Source organism: Garra rufa, chromosome 6 (genome assembly GCF_049309525.1).
Source record: "Garra rufa chromosome 6, GarRuf1.0, whole genome shotgun sequence".
Classification (NCBI taxonomy): domain Eukaryota; kingdom Metazoa; phylum Chordata; class Actinopteri; order Cypriniformes; family Cyprinidae; genus Garra; species Garra rufa.
Window position 1 is genome coordinate 6,078,832 of NC_133366.1, and position 25,443 is coordinate 6,104,274.

The 25,443-nt window shown below is 38.8% G+C and overlaps 2 protein-coding genes and 1 long non-coding RNA gene across 3 annotated transcripts; all 3 read right to left on the minus strand.

The window, feature by feature from the left end:
* Window positions 1-8,946: 8,946 nt before the first annotated feature.
* LOC141336776 (B-cell receptor CD22-like) lies at window positions 8,947-11,934 on the minus strand. The gene is made up of 8 exons (XM_073842503.1): window positions 11,868-11,934; window positions 11,437-11,781; window positions 11,090-11,338; window positions 10,066-10,314; window positions 9,592-9,673; window positions 9,463-9,502; window positions 9,118-9,377; window positions 8,947-9,004 (listed from the first exon to the last, which is right to left on the minus strand). Exons 1-8 carry the CDS (start codon window positions 11,926-11,928, stop codon window positions 8,947-8,949), a joined length of 1,344 nt encoding a protein of 447 aa, XP_073698604.1. The 5' UTR covers window positions 11,929-11,934.
* A 2,505-nt stretch (window positions 11,935-14,439) lies between these two features.
* LOC141336026 (uncharacterized) lies at window positions 14,440-14,939 on the minus strand. The gene is made up of 3 exons (XR_012355672.1): window positions 14,908-14,939; window positions 14,708-14,788; window positions 14,440-14,505 (listed from the first exon to the last, which is right to left on the minus strand). It is a non-coding gene; the product is annotated as an uncharacterized lncRNA (long non-coding RNA).
* Window positions 14,940-15,072: 133 nt separating this feature from the next.
* Window positions 15,073-24,412, minus strand: LOC141336020 (sialoadhesin-like). The gene is made up of 5 exons (XM_073841529.1): window positions 24,358-24,412; window positions 22,803-23,138; window positions 22,456-22,704; window positions 22,124-22,372; window positions 15,073-15,432 (listed from the first exon to the last, which is right to left on the minus strand). The coding sequence occupies exons 1-5, from the start codon at window positions 24,410-24,412 to the stop codon at window positions 15,158-15,160; spliced, it is 1,164 nt and encodes a 387-aa protein (XP_073697630.1). The 3' UTR covers window positions 15,073-15,157.
* Window positions 24,413-25,443: the final 1,031 nt, after the last annotated feature.

A 25,443-nucleotide genomic window follows, 5' to 3' on the forward strand; every position in this document is an offset into this window, starting at 1 on the left:
AACAGCATGATGACGTCATATTTGCTGTGCGCACCCAAGCAAACTTGCAGACACATTGAATATAAATCAGCCTTTCAACTGTAAGCATATGATAGCGTATGCATACAAAAACTAAGTATACTTAATTGTAATATGTAACTGTAGTTGGATTACGAGTATTTTAAAATCTAACATAATCTAAAACTTTTTTATGGAGCCTTGAATTTTTTGGAATCTGATTAAGTAATCCAGATTACATATACACAGATATATATATATATATATACACACACACACACACACACACACACACACACACACTACCAGTCAAAACTCATTCTCTTGGAAGTGTGTCCAAACTTTTGACTGGTAGTATATATATATATATATATATATATATATATATATATATATATAATATGTGTGTGTGTGTGTGTGTGTGTGTGTGTGTATATGTATATGTATATGTAATCTGGATTACTTAATCAGATTCCCAAAAATTCAAGGCTCCTTAAAAAAGTTATTAGATTATATTAGATTTTAAAATACTCGTAATCCAACTACAGTTACATATTACAATTAAGTAGTTTTTGTATGCATACGCTGTCATATGCTTACAGTTGAAAGGCTGATTTATACTCAATGTGTATATATATATATATATATTGTGGCGGGAGGGGCAAACGACAGACACAGTGGGTGTGGCGTCAGGCCTCGGAGAGGCTTTTATTAAACAGAAAATAAGGGAAAGTGAGTCCATAAAGTAAAACAGTGTCCAAAATAAAAGGGGAGTCTGGTGTCCTCGGGTGCTGGGGCAGCGTGACGGAACGGTAGTGTTCAGAGGGGAAGGGTCCAGGAGAGGGGCGGAGTCCGGCGGCCGCGGGCGCTTTCCATACTAGCGCCGGGGTGCTAGGGCGGCGGCATCTCCGGCAGGCTCATCCCTCTCGAGCTGTCCGGCGCTGGGGCGGCGGCTTCTGGCGGCCTCAACCGGACCGCGGGTCCGGCGGCTCTCCAAACTCTTGTGGCGCGGGATTCCCTCTTCACCCCCTCCTGGACCCGCGAGGACACCAGCGTGCATGCACGGGGGAAAGAGACCGGTCTCCCGAGGAGAGGCGCGCTCGGGATTTAAACAGCGGCGGTGATGAGGCTTCATTTACATCAGGTGTCCCCATCACACGCCGCCAGCCCGAGCGATTACACGCCCCTCCTCTCCCCTACACACCCACTCCCGTCGGGAGCCTGGAGAAGGGCGGCGAATACGGGACGGGGTGGTGATGAAAATTAGGGGGGCGGGCAGACGCCTCGCCACATTCCCCCCCCAAGCGACATCCCCGTCCTAAGGTCGCCGCCCACGCAGGAGTGCTACCTTCCTCATCCAGGCTCCAGCGGTCGGAGTGGGCGGGGATCCTCTCCAAGGCAACGCTCCCTCTCGCCGCGTACCGGAACAGGGACAGAAAAACCGGTATTAGTCGACAGCCTCAACCAACCGCAGGATAAGTGACTAACTGAAACATCACTTACCCTTCTTGCGGCTGGGAGGCCGTCTCCGTAGTTCTCCGTCCCCGTCCGGGTCTTCAACGAGCTTTGGCGAGCGAGAGGGGATGACGTCATCAGGTGTTGCCCACTGCCGCTGTCTAAGCCCCGCCTTGCCCGCATTCTCCACACTGTGGCGGGAGGGGGCAAACGACCAGACACAGTGGGTGTGGCGTCAGGCCTCGGAGAGGCTTTTATTAAACAGAAAATAAGGGAAAGTGAGTCCATAAAGTAAAACAGTGTCCAAAATAAAAGGGGAGTCTGGTGTCCTCGGGTGCTGGGGCAGCGTGACGGAACGGTAGTGTTCAGAGGGGAAGGGTCCAGGAGAGGGGCGGAGTCCGGCGGCCGCGGGCGCTTTCCATACTAGCGCCGGGGTGCTAGGGCGGCGGCATCTCCGGCAGGCTCATCCCTCTCGAGCTGTCCGGCGCTGGGGCGGCGGCTTCTGGCGGCCTCAACCGGACCGCGGGTCCGGCGGCTCTCCAAACTCTTGTGGCGCGGGATTCCCTCTTCACCCCCTCCTGGACCCGCGAGGACACCAGCGTGCATGCACGGGGGAAAGAGACCGGTCTCCCGAGGAGAGGCGCGCTCGGGATTTAAACAGCGGCGGTGATGAGGCTTCATTTACATCAGGTGTCCCCATCACACGCCGCCAGCCCGAGCCGATTACACGCCCCTCCTCTCCCCTACACACCCACTCCCGTCGGGAGCCTGGAGAAGGGCGGCGAATACGGGACGGGGTGGTGATGAAAATTAGGGGGGCGGGCAGACGCCTCGCCACAATATATATATATATATATATATATATATATATATCCCTTATGGTACGCATTATGTTCTAACAATAAAATATTCTTTTATATAGGTTTTTATTACATGAAATTGTTTCAATTACATAAATCAAAACACTTAAAAAAAAAAAAAAAGATTTTGGGAGGTATTTAGGAAAACGTTGCTATAAGGCAACAGTGTACCACAATGGAAAATTACTTTTTCTAATAAATTCTGATTTTCTTTTCAATTCAAATACATTTCTTTTAGAAAATGATGTATCCTGATATCTTAACTCCCATCAAAAACTGTCACATACAGACACATATATACATGCACAAACACACTCATCATTACGGTCACTGAAGGCTAACTCATCTTCATTGACATTATATGGGAAAGCCAACTCTGCACTCTTCCTAATCCTGTTTCCGTGAAATATTGCTGTATCCATTTACTGTACATAATAAATAATGTTCTTATTCATACATAAATACAACTATACTACAATAAACACTTCAAATAAATACATAACTGCAATCAAATTATTGGTGTTACTATCTATAAAAAATCCCAATGGGGAAATACATTACTTCAATTCCACTGTGCAGTGTTGCCATATGGCAACATACCTATTTTTCTATAGTGGTACATTGTTGATTGATATTTTCTCATTTTACAGTAAAACTATGTTAGATAATGTTGATTTGTGAATTGTGAAAATATGTAATTTACTAAACAAAGATGATGCAAAAAAATCCCCCTTGAGAAGAAATGTTCAGAAATCAGTTTAACAGCCATTTCTGGAGCACATTAACAGGTGTCCTCTATTTGAGGGTGACGGTGGAAAAAAAGTGTTTTGTAGGAACATTTAAATGTCATTTGACTTAAAAACAGCTCTTGACTACCATCATTGACTTCATTGACTAACATTATTGACTACCTTAGGGCTGGCCCTTTTAAATACCATATTCCAATATATTGTATTTTTTTTTTTTCCAGAATAACAAGGAAAGCAGTAGAAATTAATTGTTGTCATATGGCAACTCCGTATCAAGGCAAATCTCATGGGAACTGGTGGTTTTACCTTTGCTGCGGGGGGTCAAAATATAGCGTGAGGCACATAACCGCAAACTGGCACAAATCAAGAACAACGAAATTACACTAACACTAGGCTTACTGCGGTAGTTTGTGGTACTCAGTGTTTGTTCATACATTGTTTACATCACTTGACCACTGCAGCACCGCCCCCACTTTAGAAATAAAGATCATTGAGTGCCGCTGGAACATGTACGCTACAGTCCTAAACTGAAAACATCTGCTCTACACCAGGGTTGCCAGGTCTGCATCACTAAACCAGCACAATGGCCAATCAAAAACAGCTTTAAGTAGAGCAATCACCATATCCCAAATACCAAAACTTATAAATGTAATTTCCATAACTAAAATACATATTTCACAATCACTGTTATTCAGTTGGTCAGTTGGTTGGCTGTTAGTCAAATAATTTTTTGTTGTTCAGACATCAAAAAATCTGATCAGATTTCAATCCGATATGCACAAAACAATCTGATTTGGCCTTGCAGTCAGAACAGGGCTACTGAGAAGCATTAGAAACTCACCGTGAATCATGAGAGTAAAGATGAAAGAAAGTGAAATAGCCATTCTGACTGAAATCCCCATAGCTTCACCTGCAACACAGAAATTGCAATATGGTTGAGATTTCAGTCTTTCTACCTCAAAATTAAAATTATATGTGAAATTTACAAAATAAAATTTACTTTCAAAGGTTCAGTGTAGAAGCATTAAAAATGTGTCGGTTTCACTTTATTTTACTGATCCCTCTTAACATTCTGTTGACAATAAGTAATGTTTAATGTCTGCTATTTTTTTATTTTTTTATTTTTTGTGATGGTATCTCAACAGGCATTATTCATTATTCTAACCCTAACCTCTAATGAGAGCTAGTAGACATGTAGATGCAATGTTACTTATAGTCAACAAAATGTGTTAAAGGGATCAAAATAAAGTGAAATCAATGTTTCTCCTTATAAACAAACAAAAAGCTTGATAAGAAACTGGTCATACCGTAGCACAGGACACCATCAGCTGAAATGACACATGAAGAGAAACGAGGAAGGTTTACCAGCCTCATTTATAACCAGAATGGCGTAATTTCCTTCTCATTTCCTGTGTTTTTTTTTGTTTTGTTTTTCTTTTAAACCTGATTAGTGGCGTAAACATTTACATGAAAAAAAGAAAATGCTTCTTTCTTTTAATTTTTTTTTTATAATTCAAAAAACATTGTTCATTTCCTGCTCTATTTTTGCAAACTTTAAGATCATGAATACTTTCTTGTAAATGAAAGCCAGGAATGAACACATATATATTGCATGCTAGCTGGACAACTCATACTAAAGAAACAAGTGAAAAAGTACCTAAAGTCTTAAAATATAGACGTCTGCTGACGTATGAGGGCCCATGTAGACCAGTGTCCTTCCTGTTGCACGTACACATGCCTGACCAGCAGATCTACAGAGTGTCTAAATACATGTACAAATGTTTTGTGGCTGTTTGCATGATTATATATATATATATATATATATTTTTTTTTTACATTTTAAAATTAAATTTAAGTTTAACATCACTTGATCAAAAAACATCATGGTTTAAATGATATTAGCTTAAATGTTACATCATAAAACACATGTTTAGGTTGCCATTTATTCAGCACATGTATGTGTCCACATCTGCATACCAAGGGGATTGGCATCAGAGGTTTCACTTCCTTGATGTAAGCTATAAGCAGAAGCTATAGTAAGACTTCTTGTCACTCGCTCTAAACATAAAGTACCAACCAACACCAATGTTATTTATTTATATATCTGAATGACGCACATGGACCTTAAATGTTTGAAATAATAATTCATTCCAAGTAACAATGCAAAAACTCCAATTCGTCTGCATTGTTCTTGGAAAACATGATGTTTCTACACTTTAGATTAGCTAAAGAAGCACAAAAGTAGCACAAGAGTAGCTAAAGGAGATTTGGGTGTTTGATCCACTGTAAGGTGCTGTTTCAAACTAAAATACTTCTACAAGGATCCATGTGATACAAAAGACATCCTTACCAAATCACTGTTGCTATGCCTGACAAACAGTGCCACTCTCACACTAGACATCATGTTCTCACACAGTGAAAAATACATTGCGGCGCAAACAGAAAACTAACAACATGACAATAGACAAGACAGAGCAGGTTACTTCTGGTGAACAAGGTCTCTGCCTAAAATGTTGTAATTTTTTAAAGGGGTCCTATTATGCTTTTTCACTTTTTGAATTTTAGCCAGTGTGTGGCTGACGATTGGACCCAGCACTACTATAGTGTCAACTATACCTTAATATATCCTTGACCAGGGGTGTCCAATCCTGTTCCCGGAGATCTACCATCCTACAAAGTTCCACTCCATCCCTAATCGAACACACCTGAACCAGCTAATTCATCTCTTAGGTAGCACTTGATAATTACAGACAGCTGTGTTGGAGCAGGGCTGGAACTAAAGTCTGCAGGTAGTAGATCTCCAGGAACAGGATTGGGCAGCCCTGTCCTTGACTATAACGGAGCAGACGGAACTTGCTTGCTTGGGAAGGGGCGTGGCAGTACTGAAACACCGTCTAAGCTGTTCGCCAATCACAACGCAGTGGGACTGCTAACCAATCACAACACATTTTGTTTTTCGGAAGGCAGGCCTTCATTAAACTCGGAACTAATCAAGCCATTTGTGCCAGCCTGGGGAGAAAGCTATTGTAATAATGTAAATTATGTGAAAAATAATGCATTTTCACCAAGGATGAGAGCATGTTCTATTACTCCCCTAAAACAAAATCAAGACTTTGTAAAGGAGCATAACAGGACCCCTTCAAACAGTAAATTCTTTTTTTGTGGCTCCTTAAAGTTCCGTGACAGATCGCTGTATTGCCTTATTTGATCAATCGACATGTGAACCAATAGTCTTTTTATTTACTTAAAGCATGAAATGAACATGAATAAACATCAGAACGTCTTTTATTTCAACCACAGAAATGTATGTACACAATTTTTTAATTGAAGTCCACCGAAGGTAATCTTATGCTGCGTTCCAGGCAGGTTTTTGAGCTCGTAAATCACGACTTCAAACCACGACTCACGACTTTGTAGCGTTCCAGGCAAGTCACGCCAAACTGCCTGAGTGCATTTATTATTTTTATATTATTATTCATTTGATTGCAACGTTATATTGTCCTAAGCTCTATTTTTCCACCGTGTAAAGCTTGCATAAACACCGCACCCGTAAGGACTGACGTTGTTTTGCGGGCTATGTGACGCCACAACTTGGAACTGGGAGTACATCGATCTAGTACGAGTTGACTGCCGCTCCAGTGCACTTTCACGGGTAGAAGTTTGGAAAAACACAGGTTATGGGTTGTCTGGAACGCAGCATTAATCTCGTAATGAGAGTTCATGTCCAATTAATTTTTCGGACAAAACGGTGGATTCAGCGTTATGATTGGTCAGATCACCTGTCAATCAAGCTGTTTGCAAAGGGTCAATTAGCAGAAGATATTGCATATATTGCTACCTGGTCTCATGACAAACACGTACCAGGGGGCACTTTTTCATATGTAAATACTTACCAATAAGTACATATCACTGTAGTTTCCCAAAACAATGAACACTAGGCAGTAAAACTCTGACACCTTTTATTTCTTTTCACACAAAGTATGATTTATAGAGTTTTAAAAAGCGTAATTTTCACACAGTTACTTGAAGAATATTATATTATGACTTCAAAACGATTTTAATGCTTTTGAATGTTAGCATGACATATCCAGCTTCATATCTATGTTTTTTTATTAATAGTAGGTTTGTTCGGTAGCTCACGTAGTACGGAGATGTACTTGAGAGATGAAAAGCTCCGGTTCGAATCCAGTGTAACCACGGTTTGACAAAAGAGTTCAAATCTACACACAAGGAAGATTCAAATGTGTTTTTTATATCGGTTTTGCATTTGTTAACACTATCGGGTAGGTTTAGGGTTGGGTTTGGTGTAACGCATATTTCCAACAAGAGAGAGCACTAACTTTTAGCAACAGTCCCCGGATATTTGAACTCTGAACCGCCGCAATATGTACCTATTTCAGTGTAACATAAACACAGCAATATGTACCTATAGACCTTCTTCCTGAGTAAACAATGAGTGCAGCCATTACGAATTCTAACGTCAGATTGGATGCTCTTCTGTCTCTATAGGAACTCATTCAAACAGCGTTCATCTGTTTTTAAAGTAGCTAATGTTGGCAGTTTTGTGTCATTTACACACTCAAACTTTTAGGAATGAGGCACTGACAAATGACGGTCATTGCAACATTGCAAAGTGATGGCGCTATAGAGCCATGTGCTTTTTAAAAACATTTTAATAGGTTTAACATTAGATTAACAGATCGAAATATATGCTACTTTGACTAGAAACACTGGAGACCAGAAATGCAAAGCATCCTTAAGGTTAAGAATCAGGTGTGACTTCCACGTTCAGGAAAGAACGTCTATATCAACATAATAAACATGTGCCATGGGTTCACCTATTAAACCTTGGTTTTAAACTGCCACTAAACCTGCAGTAAGGTACCTTAAAGCGCTGCTGCAAAAAAGTACCCAGAGGTACGTATTGTTATTAGACTGGGTTGCTATCACAACATGTATCCTCTAAGATAAATTTGGATATTGTGCTCACTATACATGCCATTATGGGCTTTGGCTAAAAATTATATGACTTCCCTCAAAGACTTTGACAGATAATTTCTCCTGACAAGATTCTATCGAGACGAAATGTGCCATATAAAAAAAATAAAAAAAAAAATAAATAAAAAAAAACAGACAAAGAGTTTATTTTTAAAAGAATTACTGAAGAAAATGGGTGGGAAAATGGAAACCACCAGTAATGTAGTTTAAAATACCTAGATAGCATACGTACGTCTGCAAGATGTCTGTTAAAGATCACTTGATCTGGAAAACATCTGCTGTGGACAAACATCTGACAGACGTCTATAAGATGTCAGTTTTACACATGTACTAAATCATAAACATCTTAAAGACATCTAATAGATGTCTATTTGACATCTGATAGGAAAGATCCTACCCAGATAACACATGTACATCTGCAAGATGTCTGTTAAAGATCTCTTGATCTGGAAAGCATCTGCTGTGTACAAACGTCTGGCAGACGTCTGTAAGATGTCAGTTTTACATGCAGTCTAATTCATGAACATCTTAAAGACATCTAATAGACGTCTATTTGATATCTGATAGGAAACATCCAATAGACGTATTGCAGATGAGCAAACTATATCTTGCAGATGTAAATGCAGACGTCAAATAGACGTCTCTTAGATGTATGTTTGCTATCTGGGTATAGACATTTTTCTATAGACATTCAGGAGGGTCTTTAGATTTTGTATAATCTGGATTAAGATTCAAGATTTCAGCAACATCCTGATCAGAGGACCAGTGAGAGAAGATGCTGTTTGCAAAAAACATGGAATAAAGTGTCACAGTCCCACCACACGAAGGCGATGTCAACATGGTGATCGGTTTTTGCCAGGAAGAGTAATTTCACCAAATTGTTCATTTTAACATTTGACTGTGCTGTAAATCACTGATTGATCCTCCAACATCTGATCAGTAGATCTGTGAAATGAATATATCCAAATATATCACTGCACTCAGTCAAAATTTTGCATTTAAGAGTGCTCAAAAGTGCTCTGATTAAATCTACATATGGTCATGATTGAGTTTCTCACCTGCTGGCGGCATCTGGTTGATAAATTCTAATGTTGTCGTACTGGCATTCGTTGTCTTCCGGTTGGTTCATCTCTTTGTTTCTGTGATGCAGGACGGTTGCATAGAGGATCTCTTTTGTATCCTCAGAATCGGATGCTTTTCCTTCAGCTTGACTGCCGCTGATATTGTGGAGCGTAATTAATGAATACAGGTCATCATTTTGATTTGTGGGATCAGATTGAGGCCCATCGTGAGCTGATACGTTGACATAAAGATCATCCTAAAATGAGAAAATGCCTTGTTACACTTTATTTGTGGCAAGAACAATGGAAAATACAACAATTTGGTGTTTGCATTTGATATACCTGCTTTTGTGAGATGTCAGCAGGTCTGTGTTTTTTCCTCCTGTAATACAGAATAATTTAATATGTATTAAGGAAATATAAATAAGTTCAGTATCCTAATGGGTTTTCTGCCAGACAGAATGAACTTACATGAGCAACACGATGATGACAATGAAAATGAAACCTCCCAGTCCACCAATGACCCCACCAACTGCATACAGAAATGTTTTTCCTACAAAGAGACAAGTAAAAAGAGTGTTTTTATGATTATACACAATGATAAAACAAAACTGTGTACAGCAGAAGATGTGTGCTGCAGCCAGATTTCATAACTGGTTAGGATTTGAAAACTCCTGTAGTCTGAGCCTGGCTTAAAGGTATAATAAAAAGACTTTCACAAATTATATATATATATATATATATATATATATTTTTTTTTTTTTTCATTTTTGAATTGCTGATAAATATAATGTCATAAAATGACTTTTTAATTTTTTTTTTTTACTTTTTTGTAAATTGATAATATAATTCTTGATTTTTCCACCACATTTTCTTTTTTTCCCTAGAGCTTATCAGTAGCAGAAATGCTTGTCTATTCACTCAATGACTCAAAATGACACACACCTTGTACACTGACAGTAACAGCGTCTGATCTCCGAGATCCATGTCGATTGTGAGCCTCACAGTAGAAGCGTCCACTCTGTAGTGCACTGAAACTCTGTCCAGATGCAACAGATGAGGATTCATCCTCCTTAAACCAGATGAAGTTCAGAGCAGGTGGGTTTGAATCACTGCTGCAGATCAGAGTCACTGAATCACCTTCCACTATTTCAGCAGATCCATTTATGGACACTGAGACGCTCTTTGGTGGGTCTATAAAGGACAAAAATCAAAATTCACAATAAACATTAGAAAATTGTGGAATTTTTAACAAGATGCAGATGATCATTAACTCACACATGACGTTTAAAGTCACAGCATCAGAGTATTTCTCTCCATGTTCATTTTTGGACTTGCACTTGTATTCTACACTGTGATGAGAGCTGATCTTTGAGATGCTGTAGATTTCTCCAGATCCTACAAATGTTCTTTCTTTAAACCAGCTGATATTTGCGGGTGGGTTTGAATCACTGATGCAGTTTAGAAACACTGAACCTCCCTCCACTATTTCACCAGATGGACTGATGGACACTGAGATGCTCTTGGGTGCATCTAAAACAGCAAACATAGATATCATAAACAATCAAAAATTGTTTCAGGTGAAATATGTTTGGATGATGTGTGGTCACAACCAATAAACCATCATTAACTCACACATGACGTTTAAAGTCACAGCATTAGAGTATTTCTCTCCATGTTCATTTTTGGACTTGCACTTGTATTCTCCACTGTGATCAGAGCTGATCTTTGAGATGTTGTAGATTCCTCCAGATACTACAAAGTTTTCTCCTTTAAACCAGCTGATTTCTGCAGGTGGGTTTGACTCACTGCTGCAGTTAAGAAACACTGAACCTCCCTCCAGTATTTCACCAGATGGACTGATGGACACCGAGACATTCTTTGGTGCATCTGAAAGGACAGGTTAAATCTTTAAAGCATCTTGTTTAAACAGTCACCATTTTTTAAGTACTAATGAATCTATACTCACACGTGACATTGAGATGAACATCAGGAGAGATGTAAGTGTGTCCATGTAGAGCACAGCTATATCTGCCTGCATCCTCTTTTCTGACTGACTGCAGCAGGAGTTGATTGTTTGTGTCTCTTCTCTCAGTTAATGGCTGTGAGTTTCTGTACCAGATGAATGTTGCTCTGTCAGTCAGAGTGCAGCTGCTTTTACATGTCAGACGGACTGAATCTCCCTCTGTCACTCTCTCAGGAGACTCCACCTGAAGATCTGAACACAACACACACATTATATCTAGTGCTGCTGTCATACACTCATTATTATTCAACATAATGCACAGAAGAAGAGTCAAACCTCATGAAAGTCACCTGTGACAGTAAGACTCACTCCTGGATGACCAATCCATTTCTTATCATGTTTATCAGTAGTGAATCTGAAACAGTACATTTGTTCATCTTTCAGTGTCACATGACTCAGTCTGATGGTGCAGTTCTGCTGTTTATCTCCCAGATACTGAAGCCTCTGACTGTATTCAGGGTCCTCAGACAGATCTGGAGGCTCTACACCCTTTACAGGGTTTTTGGTCCAGAACACTGCCATGATCTCGTATCCAGTAGGGTATGTATAAGTGCAGCTCATTATCACTGAGGAGTTCTTTAGTGCACAGATGTGTAAATGACTGTAACTCACATTCCAATCAGCACTGAAAACATCTGAAATGATGATGATGATTATTATTCAAATTAACTGCATCTGCACAGCTGGAGGATGTTGAAAAGCAGAAATAGGTCTGACCTACCCGGAATCATGAGCAAAAAAATCAGAGGAAGAGGAGGAGCCATTCTGACTGACATCACCATAGCAACACCTACAACACAGTCAATGTACAGTAACTTATTTTAGCTTCTGTGAAGGTGAATCTCATGAAATCATGATATGATACATGATATATACGTAGGGCCGAATTTACCTCTTATTGTGACATTGTGGCAAAATAATTTTTTGGGCACCCCTTCACATTGATCTCTACCACAGAATCACATTGCTGATTAAAAAAACTAAAGAAAAAAAAAATAGAGCTAGTAAAGGAGCTTGCGTCTACAGTATATTATGCATACAAGGGGCCATTTACATGTTGCATCTTTTGCATGCTCAAGTTCGTTATTTTAAATGTAGTCTGCACCGCAGTGAGATAAAAACATTTTACATTTTCAGAATGCTGCAAGCACAGGTCATGTGACAAGAACCGAACCAATCAGCTTCACTCTTTGCTTAAAAAGCAACAGCTCTACCAATAACAAAGATGCAAGTTTAAAATAGTGATGTTACAACCTCCATGTTTTGATCCTTGCGTGAATGGATCTGTACTCTATGTATGTGCGTTTGTATGCAAAATAGCAGGAGAAAAACCTGATTTGTTGATAATAAAATGTAATTTTGTCAGGAAAACATGGAAATAGTTTGTTGCTTTTAGTAAAGTAATTATTTATTTTGTCTTTATATTAATAATATACACAATAATAATACACTCTCATGTTCTCACTTAGTAAAAAATACTTCACGGAGCAAAAAGGAAACTGATAACGTGCCGAGAAACAAGCTTTCAAATTTGATCATTCTGTTAGAAATTCAAACAATAAATGCCATTTTAGCTCTTTAAGCAGTACCTGAACCAATAATGTCTTCACATTTACTCATTATAGCACAAAATAAACATGAACGAACATCATAAAGTATCTTGATTAACTCAGATCAATACAAGCTCAATACACACTATTTTTTTAAAAGTTTGAGCCCACCAACTTTAACAAAGTTAAAAAAAGTAGTTTGTTGGATCAAAACCTTTCATCAAAGTTGTCCATTTATGTTTTAGGACAACTTTTTTGATCCACTTCAAATGTTGATTACTGTATACTTCTGTCTGGCTTGGTCGACAGACAAAAATGGCAGATTTGGCATTACGATTGGTCGAGCTCAGGGTCAATACAGTTTATTTTTAATTCTACAGACAAATAAAAATAAACAGTCGAAAGGTGCAATTTCCATCTCAGAAATTACAAACACACAGCATGCACACCGAGGACAAAGACATTTCTTATTTTTCTTTTAAAATGTAAATGTATAAACTACAAACAGAGAAATTCTCTCACCGTTTTTCAGAGATGAAGAGATACAGTGAGAACAGAGGCTTACAATCTAAAGATGCTATATCTTCCTTTTCTGAGTATGTTTTACTAGCTTTTATTAAATCCATTCAAAGAATATTTCTTTGTAATGCAAGAAAACATCTTATCATGACAGGACATGGCAAATGAAGCAGCATCCACCAGTGCATGAGAACGAGTGAAACAGAGAAAAAGGGAAGGAAGTTAAGAGATGAGAAAACAACATGCAAAGCGTTTCACATTTTCAAAACAATTTTCACATGCAGTGGAGCTTTTCATTTCTCAAACAGGATTTTCAACAGATACTGATTTCCTTTACAGCAAACAAATGTAATCTTTTTTTTTTTTATTCAGTTAAGTTTTGTTAGACTTTTAAGATCATAAAATCCTGTTTTACATCAAGTTTCTGTTCCTCTTTTGTGTGTTAATATGGGGCCTGTGAACTGCATTAAACCTTTATGTAAATCATGTACAGACACTCTCTGTACTTTCGTTCCACAAACTTCAAGGGGACCATATCAATACCCCACAGCAGTCCAGTGTTTTATATGCAAACACACTCACTCTTATCAAATCAAGAAATGTCTGTCAAAGTGCAAACAAGGATCACCAGCAGCTGATGCAAATGACTCATGAAACTTACAGCATTGAAAGTTTAAAAGTTGGTTGCAAACTGATGAATAAATAAATAAACTGCAATAGTTTGATTTTACTGCAGTGCACTGACATCATCTATCCCGGCAATATTACATTTTATTTGGCAATGATTCAATTACAGAATATTGATTAAAGAATCAACAAAATCAATCTGGCTACATTTTGATTTCTCAGTTAGTATTTATTTAACATCATTGAACATTAGAAGAATTTTTCACAAGAGCCAACAGTATTTGCAGTTTGCAATACACTGTTGTGAAGTAAATGATTCACAAATGATTTAAGTCAAATGTCATCACGACACTCTTGTTAGTCATTCAGGTCTTCACTCATGTGGAGTAAAATGTTTGCTTTGTGTCCAAAACATTACTTCCTCTTCTTCTTGCGCTGAGTATAAAAAAGAAAGAAAGAAAGAAAGAAAGAAAGAAAGAAAGAAAGAAAGAAAAAAAAAAAAAAAAAAAAAAAAAACATTAACAATGAACATAAGTCATTAGGGAAAATTTATTAATTTTTTTTTTTTTTCGTTATCTAGTAGGCGTTTTTACTTACTGGAATATTTTCATACACAGAAGAGTTCAGTTCAGGTTTACAAACATTAGAGGCATGTTGAAAATCCTTTATAAATGAAGAGACAAAATACAATTAGAACTGTATTTAAGACATTTGGTAATTTCACACTGACATTGAAGAACATTTGTTTAGTCTTTTGTAGGCCTAATTGAACAATGGCCTAATCCTGGTTTAGTCTAAGCCCTGTCTGTGAAACCGGGCCTTTAAGTTTAGTCATTTGTAAGAAAAATTCAGCTAAAACACCTACCGTTGTATTTTCATACACAGGTTCGTTCAGTTTAACATCACAAGCTTTACGTTTGCAATGATGAGGTTTGGAAGGATTCATCTTTGCAATTGAAAACAGAATAGAGAGAGAATGAATGATGTTTTGCAATTCAGACTTTTAATCTTTGACTGACCAGTCTGTACCTGATCAGATACTAATAATCAAATTAATATCCTCACCTGAGCATTTTTTCTCTTTTTGAACCACCTGCTGTCCGTTTAAAGACAAAGATTTAACAAAATTATAACCAGTCACAACTTATTTGATGTTTGTTTAAATGTGTTGTCATCTTACCAAATCAGCATTATGATGAAAACTGCAGCTCCACAAACCACTCCAACGGATATGTACAATATCACCGAACGTCCTACAATAGAGACAAAAGACTAAAACACCCAAACAGATTCATTTGCTTCACTTTAGAAAGATTCAAGCAGGTAAATGAGCTGCTCTACCTTTAACAGTGACAGTAACAGCGTCTGATCTCTGAGATCCATGTTGATTGTGAGCCTCACAGTAGAAGCGTCCACTCTGTAGTGCACTGAAACTCTGTCCAGATCCAACAGCTGAGCTTTGATTCTCCTTAAACCAGCTGAAGTTCAGAGCAGGTGGGTTTGAATCACTGCTGCAGATCAGAGTCACTGAATCTCCTTCCACTATTTCAGCAGATCCAGTTATGAACACTGAGACGTTCCTGGGAGGATCTAAAACAGACAAAAATCAAGTTTATAGTTAGGAACATAAACTCAACAATTAAAAAAGAAAGAATTAATCTACACTCACACGTGACATTGAGATAAACAGCAGGAGAGATGTAAGTGTGTCCATGTAGAGCACAGCTATATCTGCCTGCATCCTCTCTTCTGACTGACTGCAGCAGGAGTTGATTGTTTGTGTCTCTTCTCTCAGTTAATGGCTGTGAGTTTCTGTACCAGATGAATGTTGCTCTGTCAGTCAGAGTGCAGCTGCTTTTACATGTCAGACGGACTGAATCTCCCTCTGTCACTCTCTCAGGAGACTCCACCTGAAGATCTGAACACAACACACACATTATATCTAGTGCTGCTGTCATACACTCATTATTATTCAACATAATGCACAGAGGAAGAGTGAAACCTCATGAAAGTCACCTGTGATATTAAGACCTACTCCAGATTTACCAATCCAAATCTTATCAGGTTCATTAGTTGTAAATCTGAAACAGTACTTGTGTGAATCCTTCTGTGTCACATGACTCAGTCTGATGGTGCAGTTCTGCTGTTTATCTCCCAGATACTGAAGCCTCTGACTGTATTCAGGATCCTCAGACAAATTTGGAAATTCTTAATGCTTCTCCTTTTTCTCTTTTGTATTGGTCCAGAACACTTTCATGATCTGATATTTAGTAGGGTATGTATAAGTGCAGCTCATTATCACTGATGAGTCCTTTAGTGCACAGATGTGTGAATGACTGTATCTCACACCCCAATCAGCACTGTACACTCCTGAAACACAAAATTCATACTGAACAGTAGTTATTTATTTATTTATTTATTGCTTTTTATGTGTGCTGATGTTTATATATTTGTTTGCCAAAGTTAAGTTTAGTTACGCAAATACCACGTCCAGGACACTTGGCTCTCTGTGGATTGTTGCCCTGGCAGGTGTCAGAGATGTAGGAGACACAGAAAACAAAAGCATGGATGCCGGTCCGGCCTACTTGCCAGATGACAAACCAATACTACCCAACATTTTTTTCACCAATGCCAGATTTTTTAGCAACAAATTAAAGGAACTAATTTGACCAATCTGGTGCACAAATACAAAATATGTTAGCAGATACTGTTCTCTCGAATTAGAGTACCTGACGGTCAAAGGTAGACTGATTATCTACCATGTGAAAATATTGTTGTTATACTCACAGCCAGAAATTCCAACATAGTTTTAGACTGCCTGCTCATGTTTTGCCCTTATGAGATCTGAGTCACACTCCCCAAAAGATATTGTCTTTTAGACATTAGCCTCTGTTTCCTATGCACTCTGTACCCATTTTCTCCCTGTTTATACTGCACTTGCTCTTAATTCCAGCATACAGGAGAAGAAAAGCTGAATCCAAAACAAAAACTGGTAAACCATGAACTAAAGGAAATTCTTTGCAGCTGCCTTGACAGGATAAACAGAGATATTTAAAAAAAGGACTTTCACTGCAGCACCTGCCTTGCTCAAGGATCTCACCTCACTCTGAAGAGGGAAAAGAGGTTGTAACCTTTGGGTTACAAGTCCGACTCTAACCATTAGACCACCACTGCCATTATTTTTTGAGGTTCAGGGCTTGGGGGATTATACACTGATCAAGCATAACGTTATGACCACTTTCCTAATTGTGTTGGTCCCCCTTTTGCTGCCAAAACAGACCATGTTGAGGCATGGACTCCACTAGACATCTGAAGGTGTGCTGTGGTAACTGGCACCAAGATGTTAGCAGCAGATCCTTGAAATCCTGTAAATTGCAAGGTGGGGCCTTCATGGATTGGACTTGTTTATTCAGCATGCCACAGATGCCCGATTGAATTGAGATCTGGAGAATTTGGAGGCCAAGTCAACATCTCAATCTCGTTGTTGTGCTACTCAAAGCATTCCTGAACCATTTTTGCTTTGTGGCAGGGCACATTATCTTGCTGAAAGAGGCCACAGCCACCAGGCAATACCATTTCAGTGAAATGCATGTTATGCAACAATGTCAAAATAACATTCACAAGGATGGTTGGACCCAAGGTTTCCCAGCAGAACATTACCCAAAGCATCACACTGCCTCCGCTGACTTGCCTTCCACCCATAGTGCATCCTGGTGCCATGTGTTCCCTAGGTAAATGATGCACACGCACCCAGCCATCCACACTATTGCTAGAGCCAAGATGATCGAAAGGCAGCAGGGAGGCAAAAGCGGCCTACAAGAGGGAATTTGAGGACCACTTCATCAACAACAGTGACCCACAGCAGGCGTGGCAAGGCAAGCAGAACATCTCAACCAGCCTCCAGTAGCCACACCCTCATGGTTCAGGAGCATGTTGTGAGGCATGTGCTTAGAGCCGTGGACCCAAGAAAGGCAGCTGGCCCTGATGGCATGACAGGAAGAGTGTTAAAGCTATGTGCAGACCATCTTTCTGAGGTTTTCACTAAGATTATCAACCAGTGTCTGTCTTTCAAACCATTCCAACTTGCCTGAAGCCTAAGTACCAAGTACCAAAGACCTTCACCAGTAGCCTCAACGATTATTATCAAATTGCACTTACACTGGTCATCATGCAGAGCTTTTAGAGGCTGGTTCTACAGCATATCAAAGCTAGTCTCCAACTCACCTTTGATCCCTACTAGTTCAGCTACAGAGCTACAGAGGATACCATAATCACTGGCAGGCTGACACACCTTTAAAGGAGCGACCGAGACAAGACGAGCATTTGAGGTTGAAAAGTATATAAATTGTAATTATTATTTTTTATTAAAAGAAAATAACCAATTGTTTCGCTAGATAAGACCCTTGTTCCTCAGGCTGGGATTGTTTGGAGCTCTTTGAACCTTAATTTAAACTGCATTTTAGAAGTTGAAACTTGGGGGCACCATAGAAGTCCATTATATAGAGAAAAATCCTAAAATGTGTTCTTCAAAAAACATGATTTCTGAAGAAAGACATGACCATCTTGGATGACAAGGGGGTGAGTGCATTCTCTGTAAATTGTTGTTCTGGAAGTTAACTACTCCTTTAACTTCAAGGAAGCTATTTGAGAATACCGTTTATAGACTTTAACACAGTGTTTCCAGTCAGATTGGTCACCGAACTTGCTTACTTAGAATTTTCACATTTCGGCTTCTCCCTCACACTCAGCACTGGTGTCCCACAGGGCTTTGTGTTGAGTCCACTTATGCTGTCTACACTCATGACTGTGTCCCCACCCATCCCACCAACATCATCATTAAGTTCACAGACAGCATAACTGTAATTGGACCTATCTCAGGAGAAGACAAGAGGAATGAAGTCCAAAGACTGACAATATAGTGTTCCAGAAGTCCAAAGACTGACAAAATAGTGTTCAAAGAACCGTCTCATTTTGAACTCCTTAAAATCAAACTACAGTAGTAGTCAAAAAGGCACAACAGAGATTCCACATCCTGAGTATCCTCAGGTAAAACCACCGGCTCATCAGTATAGCCCAGAAGATCATTGGCTGCCCACTGCCCTCCTGGAGGTATTATTCAACTCTTGCTGCCTCAGAATAGCAACAAACATTTTGAAACACCCTGGACACTGCCATTTTGAACTGCTGCTATCTGGGTAAATGCTTCAGGTCCATTGTATCATAGACAAACGGATCCTGGACATTGTATCACATGCTCAAAAGCAGTTTATCCCCCAGAACAGAAACCAAATACTGTCAAATACTGACTTCCCCTTGATTGAAATCAGCAACACCCTACAAACATCTGGTGTGCCCTAGAATCATCACTACCATGTTTCCCACAAATGACAGCCCTGGTTATAGGTATACGTATTGTTGTTTTTGTGATGTTATTTATGCCATATACTGTAATGTTGTACTTGTGGTGCAATGCCAATACAGTAATTGAACTGAATAAATGTTTGAGAAAAGCACAATATAGAATCTTGAAAAGTGTTGCTAAAGCATCAGTGACTCACTGTGAATCATGATAAAAAAGACCAGAGGAAGAGGAAGAGCCATTCTGACTGACATCAGTGCAGCAAGACCTACAACAAACAGACAGTTGCTAATTTCAGCATTTGTGATTTTAACATTCTTTAAAACTTATTTGCATGTCCTTCTGAAATGCTTTTAAGGCAAAAGGCAAATATTATTGTAGCTCACTGCCTGTAGACACTTTGATATATCAAGGAGGCTTATTATATATGGTGTATGACTTTTGGCGAGTTTAGTTTTACTTTAAATACTTGACTGTGCATTGTGTCATGTTGCTATACATGGATGTACAACTGAAGACTAGCTTTATTGTGCAAAAAACTACTGCTGCTTGATTCTAACTGCGCATGCATATGTACTAGTTTGCGATTAACTCATCAGCAGTGCCTATATCTTCCTCAGCCTTGTGACAACTAGCCCCAACCAATCTCCAATACATAAAATATTTGACAGAATGGTTATAAAATCATGCACTTACCCGTTTCATTAACACTCGTGACCAGTGACAGCGCTACAAATGATCAGAATGATACCAGCACTGCTGTTTTCACACTTGATAGTCACATGATTAACACATTTTATTTTAATATGACTTTGACACCTCAACTAGTGCAGATGGCATTAGACTAAAGGCCAATACAAAGTATACTAATGGAAACTCGACGTTAGCCCATAAACATTCTCCTGTTATATTTCAAACATAGAAATATAAAATGTAATCAAGCACATGCAGTTGGCGACGACAAGGAACCTGTGTCTGAGAGACACATAAAAATAAAGATTGAATAGCTATAACTCGCATTTGCAGACCAGCTATCCTGGTTTGAGAACTGTTGACCCAGGATTGTGAAACACTGGAAGGTACTGCATCGGCAGTTCCTGAAATATGCTGTGCATTTACTAAACCTTCAATTCATTCCCAGATTTCTATTATTATAAATTAATGAAATAAACAAAGTACTTAAAACATGCAAATTGATTTACGTTTTTACCACAGGAGAACTTCTAAGCGTTTTATTCTGTCAGTGGCCTTGTTCTCGAATGCTCTCCACATATGGCCATATAGTAGTAATAGTTTTCTCGGTAGTGAGGTAGGTGTGAAAAAAACAAAAAACAATCATGTGAATTTAGATCATGTGATCTTCATGAGGTAGAGAGACAGCAAGCGATGTCACACCAGCAAGGAAGAGGAAATCAGTCTGTCAGAATGAAGTTTGAGGCCTTCTGAAACTGAAGTGCAGCAGAAAAACGCGAGAAGGATATGCTACTGTATCACAGTTATATGATGTCAGTGAGATTTATACAAGAAACAGTGCTGTTTGTAACAACTACAAAATCAACCACAGACCACCCCAGTATCATATTAAAGACTGTATAATACAAGACAGTTTACTCATAAGCCCCGCCAATCAGCAGTTGGTAAAGACATTGCACCACTGGGCCTGCAAATGAGCATTGGCTGGATTGCTTTACAATATTAAAGAATGACATAAAAGTGTTCAGTTGAGCAGCTACAGCTTGCCTTTAATGCAAACATGAACAATATACTGATACATAAAATTAAAAATATAAAAAATATAAAAGAATTAGGCGTTAAACATGATATAAAGCGTAAAAGAAAACACACTTAAGTAATTACACACTTTTACATCAATTCATTACCTTCTACTTCTATTTTAACCCATTTAATCAACAAATTATATCATGACACTATTGTCAATCATTCATGTCTCCACCCACAAAGAGATTTGTAAAAGTCCACCACACTACATCCTCTTCTTCTTGTTAGGCCAAATATAAAAAAGAAAGAAAGGAAATAAAATAAAATAAACATTAATATTGAAATATCTAAATAAAACCATCAAGAACATTAGTCATGTGGAAAGGCTAATAGGTTGTGTTTTGACTCTATCTAGTAGGTGTTCTTACTTACTGGAATGTTTTCATACACAGAAGTGTTCAGTTCAGGTTTACAGCTATTAGAGCCGCATTGAACAGCCTTTATAAATAAAAGAACAAAATGTATTCAGTATTGTGTTATTTATATTTCCATATACTTATTAATTATAAAACATTTGGTATTTTTTGCACTGACATTGAAGAGCGTTTAATTTCTTTTGGCCAAAGAAGAGTTTAGACAATACTTACCGTTACATTCTCATACACAGGATTAGTCATCTCAACATTACAAGTTTTGTGTCGGCCGTCATGAGGAGCAGATTGATTCATCTTTACCATTAATGAAAAAAAAAAGTAAAACAATTCAACTGATAAGAGTTAAAACTACATTCAGTTGTTCAATACTTGAGTGACCAGTTAATTTACCTGATCAGTCAAACTACTGATAACCAAATAATTTTTTTCTCACCTGAGATTGCTCGGCACCATTTTTGTTTTTAATCCATCTGGATACCCTTTAAAGACAATGACTGACACAATTACAGCCAATCAGAACTTATTTGATACACAGTTATGATTTTGAACCAATGATATATAGGGTGGGCTATTTTGAATGTGATGAATCTGGTGCATACTTCACACGTCTTACCAAATCAGCAACATTGTGATGATAACTGCAGCTCCACAAACCACTACAATGGATATGTACAATATCACGAGATGTCCTACAACAGAGACAAAAAAAGTAAAACACCCAAACAGATTTATTTGCTTCACTTCAGAAAGAGTAAATGATCTGCTCTACCTTCAACAATGACAGTAACAGCATCTGATCTCTGAGATCCATGTTGATTGTGAGCCTCACAGTAGAAGCGTCCACTCTGTAGTGCACTGAAACTCTGTCCAGATCCAACAGCTGAGCTTTGATTCTCCTTAAACCAGCTGAAGTTCAGAGCAGGTGGGTTTGAATCACTGCTGCAGATCAGAGTCACTGAATCACCTTCCACTATTTCAGCAGATCCAGTTATGAACACTGAGACGTTCCTGGGAGGATCTAAAACAGACAATTGTATAGTTACAAATATAAACTCAACCATTAAAATTATTTAAAAAAAGTAGTAATGAATCTACACTCACACGTGACATTGAGATGAACAGCAGGAGAGATGTAAGTGTGTCCATGTAGAGCACAGCTATATCTGCCTGCATCCTCTCTTCTGACTGACTGCAGCAGGAGTTGATTGTTTGTGTCTCTTCTCTCAGTTAATGGCTGTGAGTTTCTGTACCAGATGAATGTTGCTCTGTCAGTCAGAGTGCAGCTGCTTTTACATGTCAGACGGACTGAATCTCCCTCTGTCACTCTCTCAGGAGACTCCACCTGAAGATCTGAACACAACACACACATTATATCTAGTGCTGCTGTCATACACTGAATATTATTCAACACAATGCACAGAAGAAGAGTGAAACCTTATGAATGTCACCTGTGACAGTAAGACTCACTCCTGGAACAGTAATCCACTTTCCATTTTGATGAGTTGTGAATCTGAAATAGTATGCATGTTCATCTTTGTGTGTCACATGACTCAGTCTGATGGTGCAGTTCTGCTCTTTATCTCCCAGATACTGAAGCCTCTGGCTGTATTCAGGGTCCTCAGACAGATCTGGATGCTTTTCACCAAGGTATTTGGTCCAGAACGCTTTCATGATCTGATGTTCAGTAGGGTATGTATAAGTGCAGCTCATTATCACTGATGAGTCCTTTAGTGCACAGATGTGTGAATGATTGTAACTCACACCCCAATCAGCACTATACACTCCTGAAACACAGAATTCACACTGAACATTTTTTAATTATTATGTATTTATTTATATTTATTTATTTATTTTTTGCTTTTGCAAGCAAGATGGCAGCGGGCGTATACACAGTGACTCCAAACTTTTACTCTAATTGCTCTTCATTTGCATTCTTGTTTATGTTTGACAAAGTTAAGTTTAGTTGTGAAAATCCCCCACACTATAACCAAGATCTTCTGATCATAGAACTATACCTTAAGCAGACCTTGAGTATTTTTTTGTTGTTGGCTCTGACAGGTGTCAGAGGCGTTCCACTGCCTAAAAAGATATTCACCAACAGCCTCACCGATCATCAAATCATTCATCAAATCAATCATCAAATCGCACTTACACCAGCCATCATGCAGAGTTTTTAGAGGCTGGTTCTGAGGCATATCAAAGCAAGTCACTAACTCACCTTTGATCCCTACCAGTTCAGCTACAGAGGATGCCATCATCACCGCTCTGCACATGGCAGGACTGACACACTTTTTACATTTATTTGAGGATGTCTGCACAGATTGGTCACCAAATTTGCTGACTTTGAATTTTCACAATCCATCTGCCATTGGATAAAGAACCATCTCTGCTCCTCCCTCACACTTAGCACTGGTGTCCCACAGGGCTTTCTGTTCAGTCCGCTTCTGTATGCTGATGTGGCTGGATTCGTCTCAGGAGAAGACAAGACGGTTTGCAGGATGATAAACCTAAGACTGGCAGAATGGTGTTTAGATAACCATTTCATTTTGAACTCCTTAGAAACGAAAGAACTCATCATAAACTTCTGGAAGAGCAGCGCAGTGCCAAAACCACTATACGCCACCAAAGACTGTTTTCAAGTTCCTGGGCACACACTCTGCTGTTCTCGCCTGGGCTATTAACCACTTGCAAGATAAGCTGCTGTTCTGAACGTGATCAGTACAGCCCAGAAGATCATTGGCTGCCTTGACACTGTCGTACTGACCTGCTGCCCTCTGGTAAATGCTTTAGGTCTGTTGTATCATGAACAAATGGATCACAGACATTGTATCACAGGCTCTAAAGCAGTTTCTTCCTCAGAACAAGAACGGAACACTGTCAAAACCCTGGTTATAGGCATACATGTTTTTGATCTGTGTTTGTTTTGCTATATAATGCTGTTGTTGAACTGAGCAGATGTTTGAGAAAATCATAATATTGAATCTTAAAAAAGTGTTGACTCACCGTGAATCATGATCAGAAAGATCAGAGGAAGAGGAGGAGCCATTCTGACTGACATCAATATAGTAAAACCTACAACAAATGTACAGTGGCTTATTTCAGCATTCGTGGTTCTGACGTTCTTGAAACTTTTACTTAAAATACCCAGTTGTGCATTGTCATGTTGCTATAATTGGGATTTACAGACAAAGACTAGCTTGCTTATGCAAAAACCCAGTGTATCTTGATTATAACTGCGCATACATATGTACTAGTTTGTGGTTAACATATTGTAGCGTCAGTGCCCTTAGCTTCCTCTTACTTGACTAATCTGTCAAAAACACAATCTGTTCTGAGATTGAGCAAAGAACAAACCGAAAACAGAATTATGCTCTAGTTCTAGTTCTAATTCTAGTTCTGAAAACAATGCAAGGTATTTGTAATTAACATACAGAACCGCTGCTAATGAAAAATAAATATATTTTTGTTATTGGACTTTTGACTTTAAACCTTATAGTTACTGAGATCACGCACTTACCTGTTTCACCAACACTCATGACCAGTGACAGCACTACAAATGAACAAGATGATACCGGCACTGCTGTTTTTACACTTTAATGTCACATGATTAACACATTATATTGACACCTCAACTTGTGCTGATAGAGCAGATGACAATAGACTACCAAACTAATAGAAACTTGATGTTAGCCCATAAAGATGCTACTGTTATATTTTCAAACTTGGCAATATCTAAATGTAATCACTTGCATAAAGTTGGTGCTGACAAGGAACCTGTGTCTGAGAGACAAATAAAACATTGCTTGAATAACGCCAATTTGCATTAGCAGACCAACCATCCTGGTTTGAGAACTGTTGACCCAGGATTGTGAAACACTTGATGGTACTGCATTGGCAGTGCTTGCAATATGTGGTGTATTTACTAAACCTTTAATTCATTCCCAGATTTGTATTATTATAAATCAACAAAATAAACAAAAAAACTTAAAACATGCTGATGTAGGAGAATTAATTCATCTGAAGTTTTTATTATAAGACAACTTATGAGCTCTTTATTCTGTCAGTGGCCTAGTTCTCGAATGCATCACT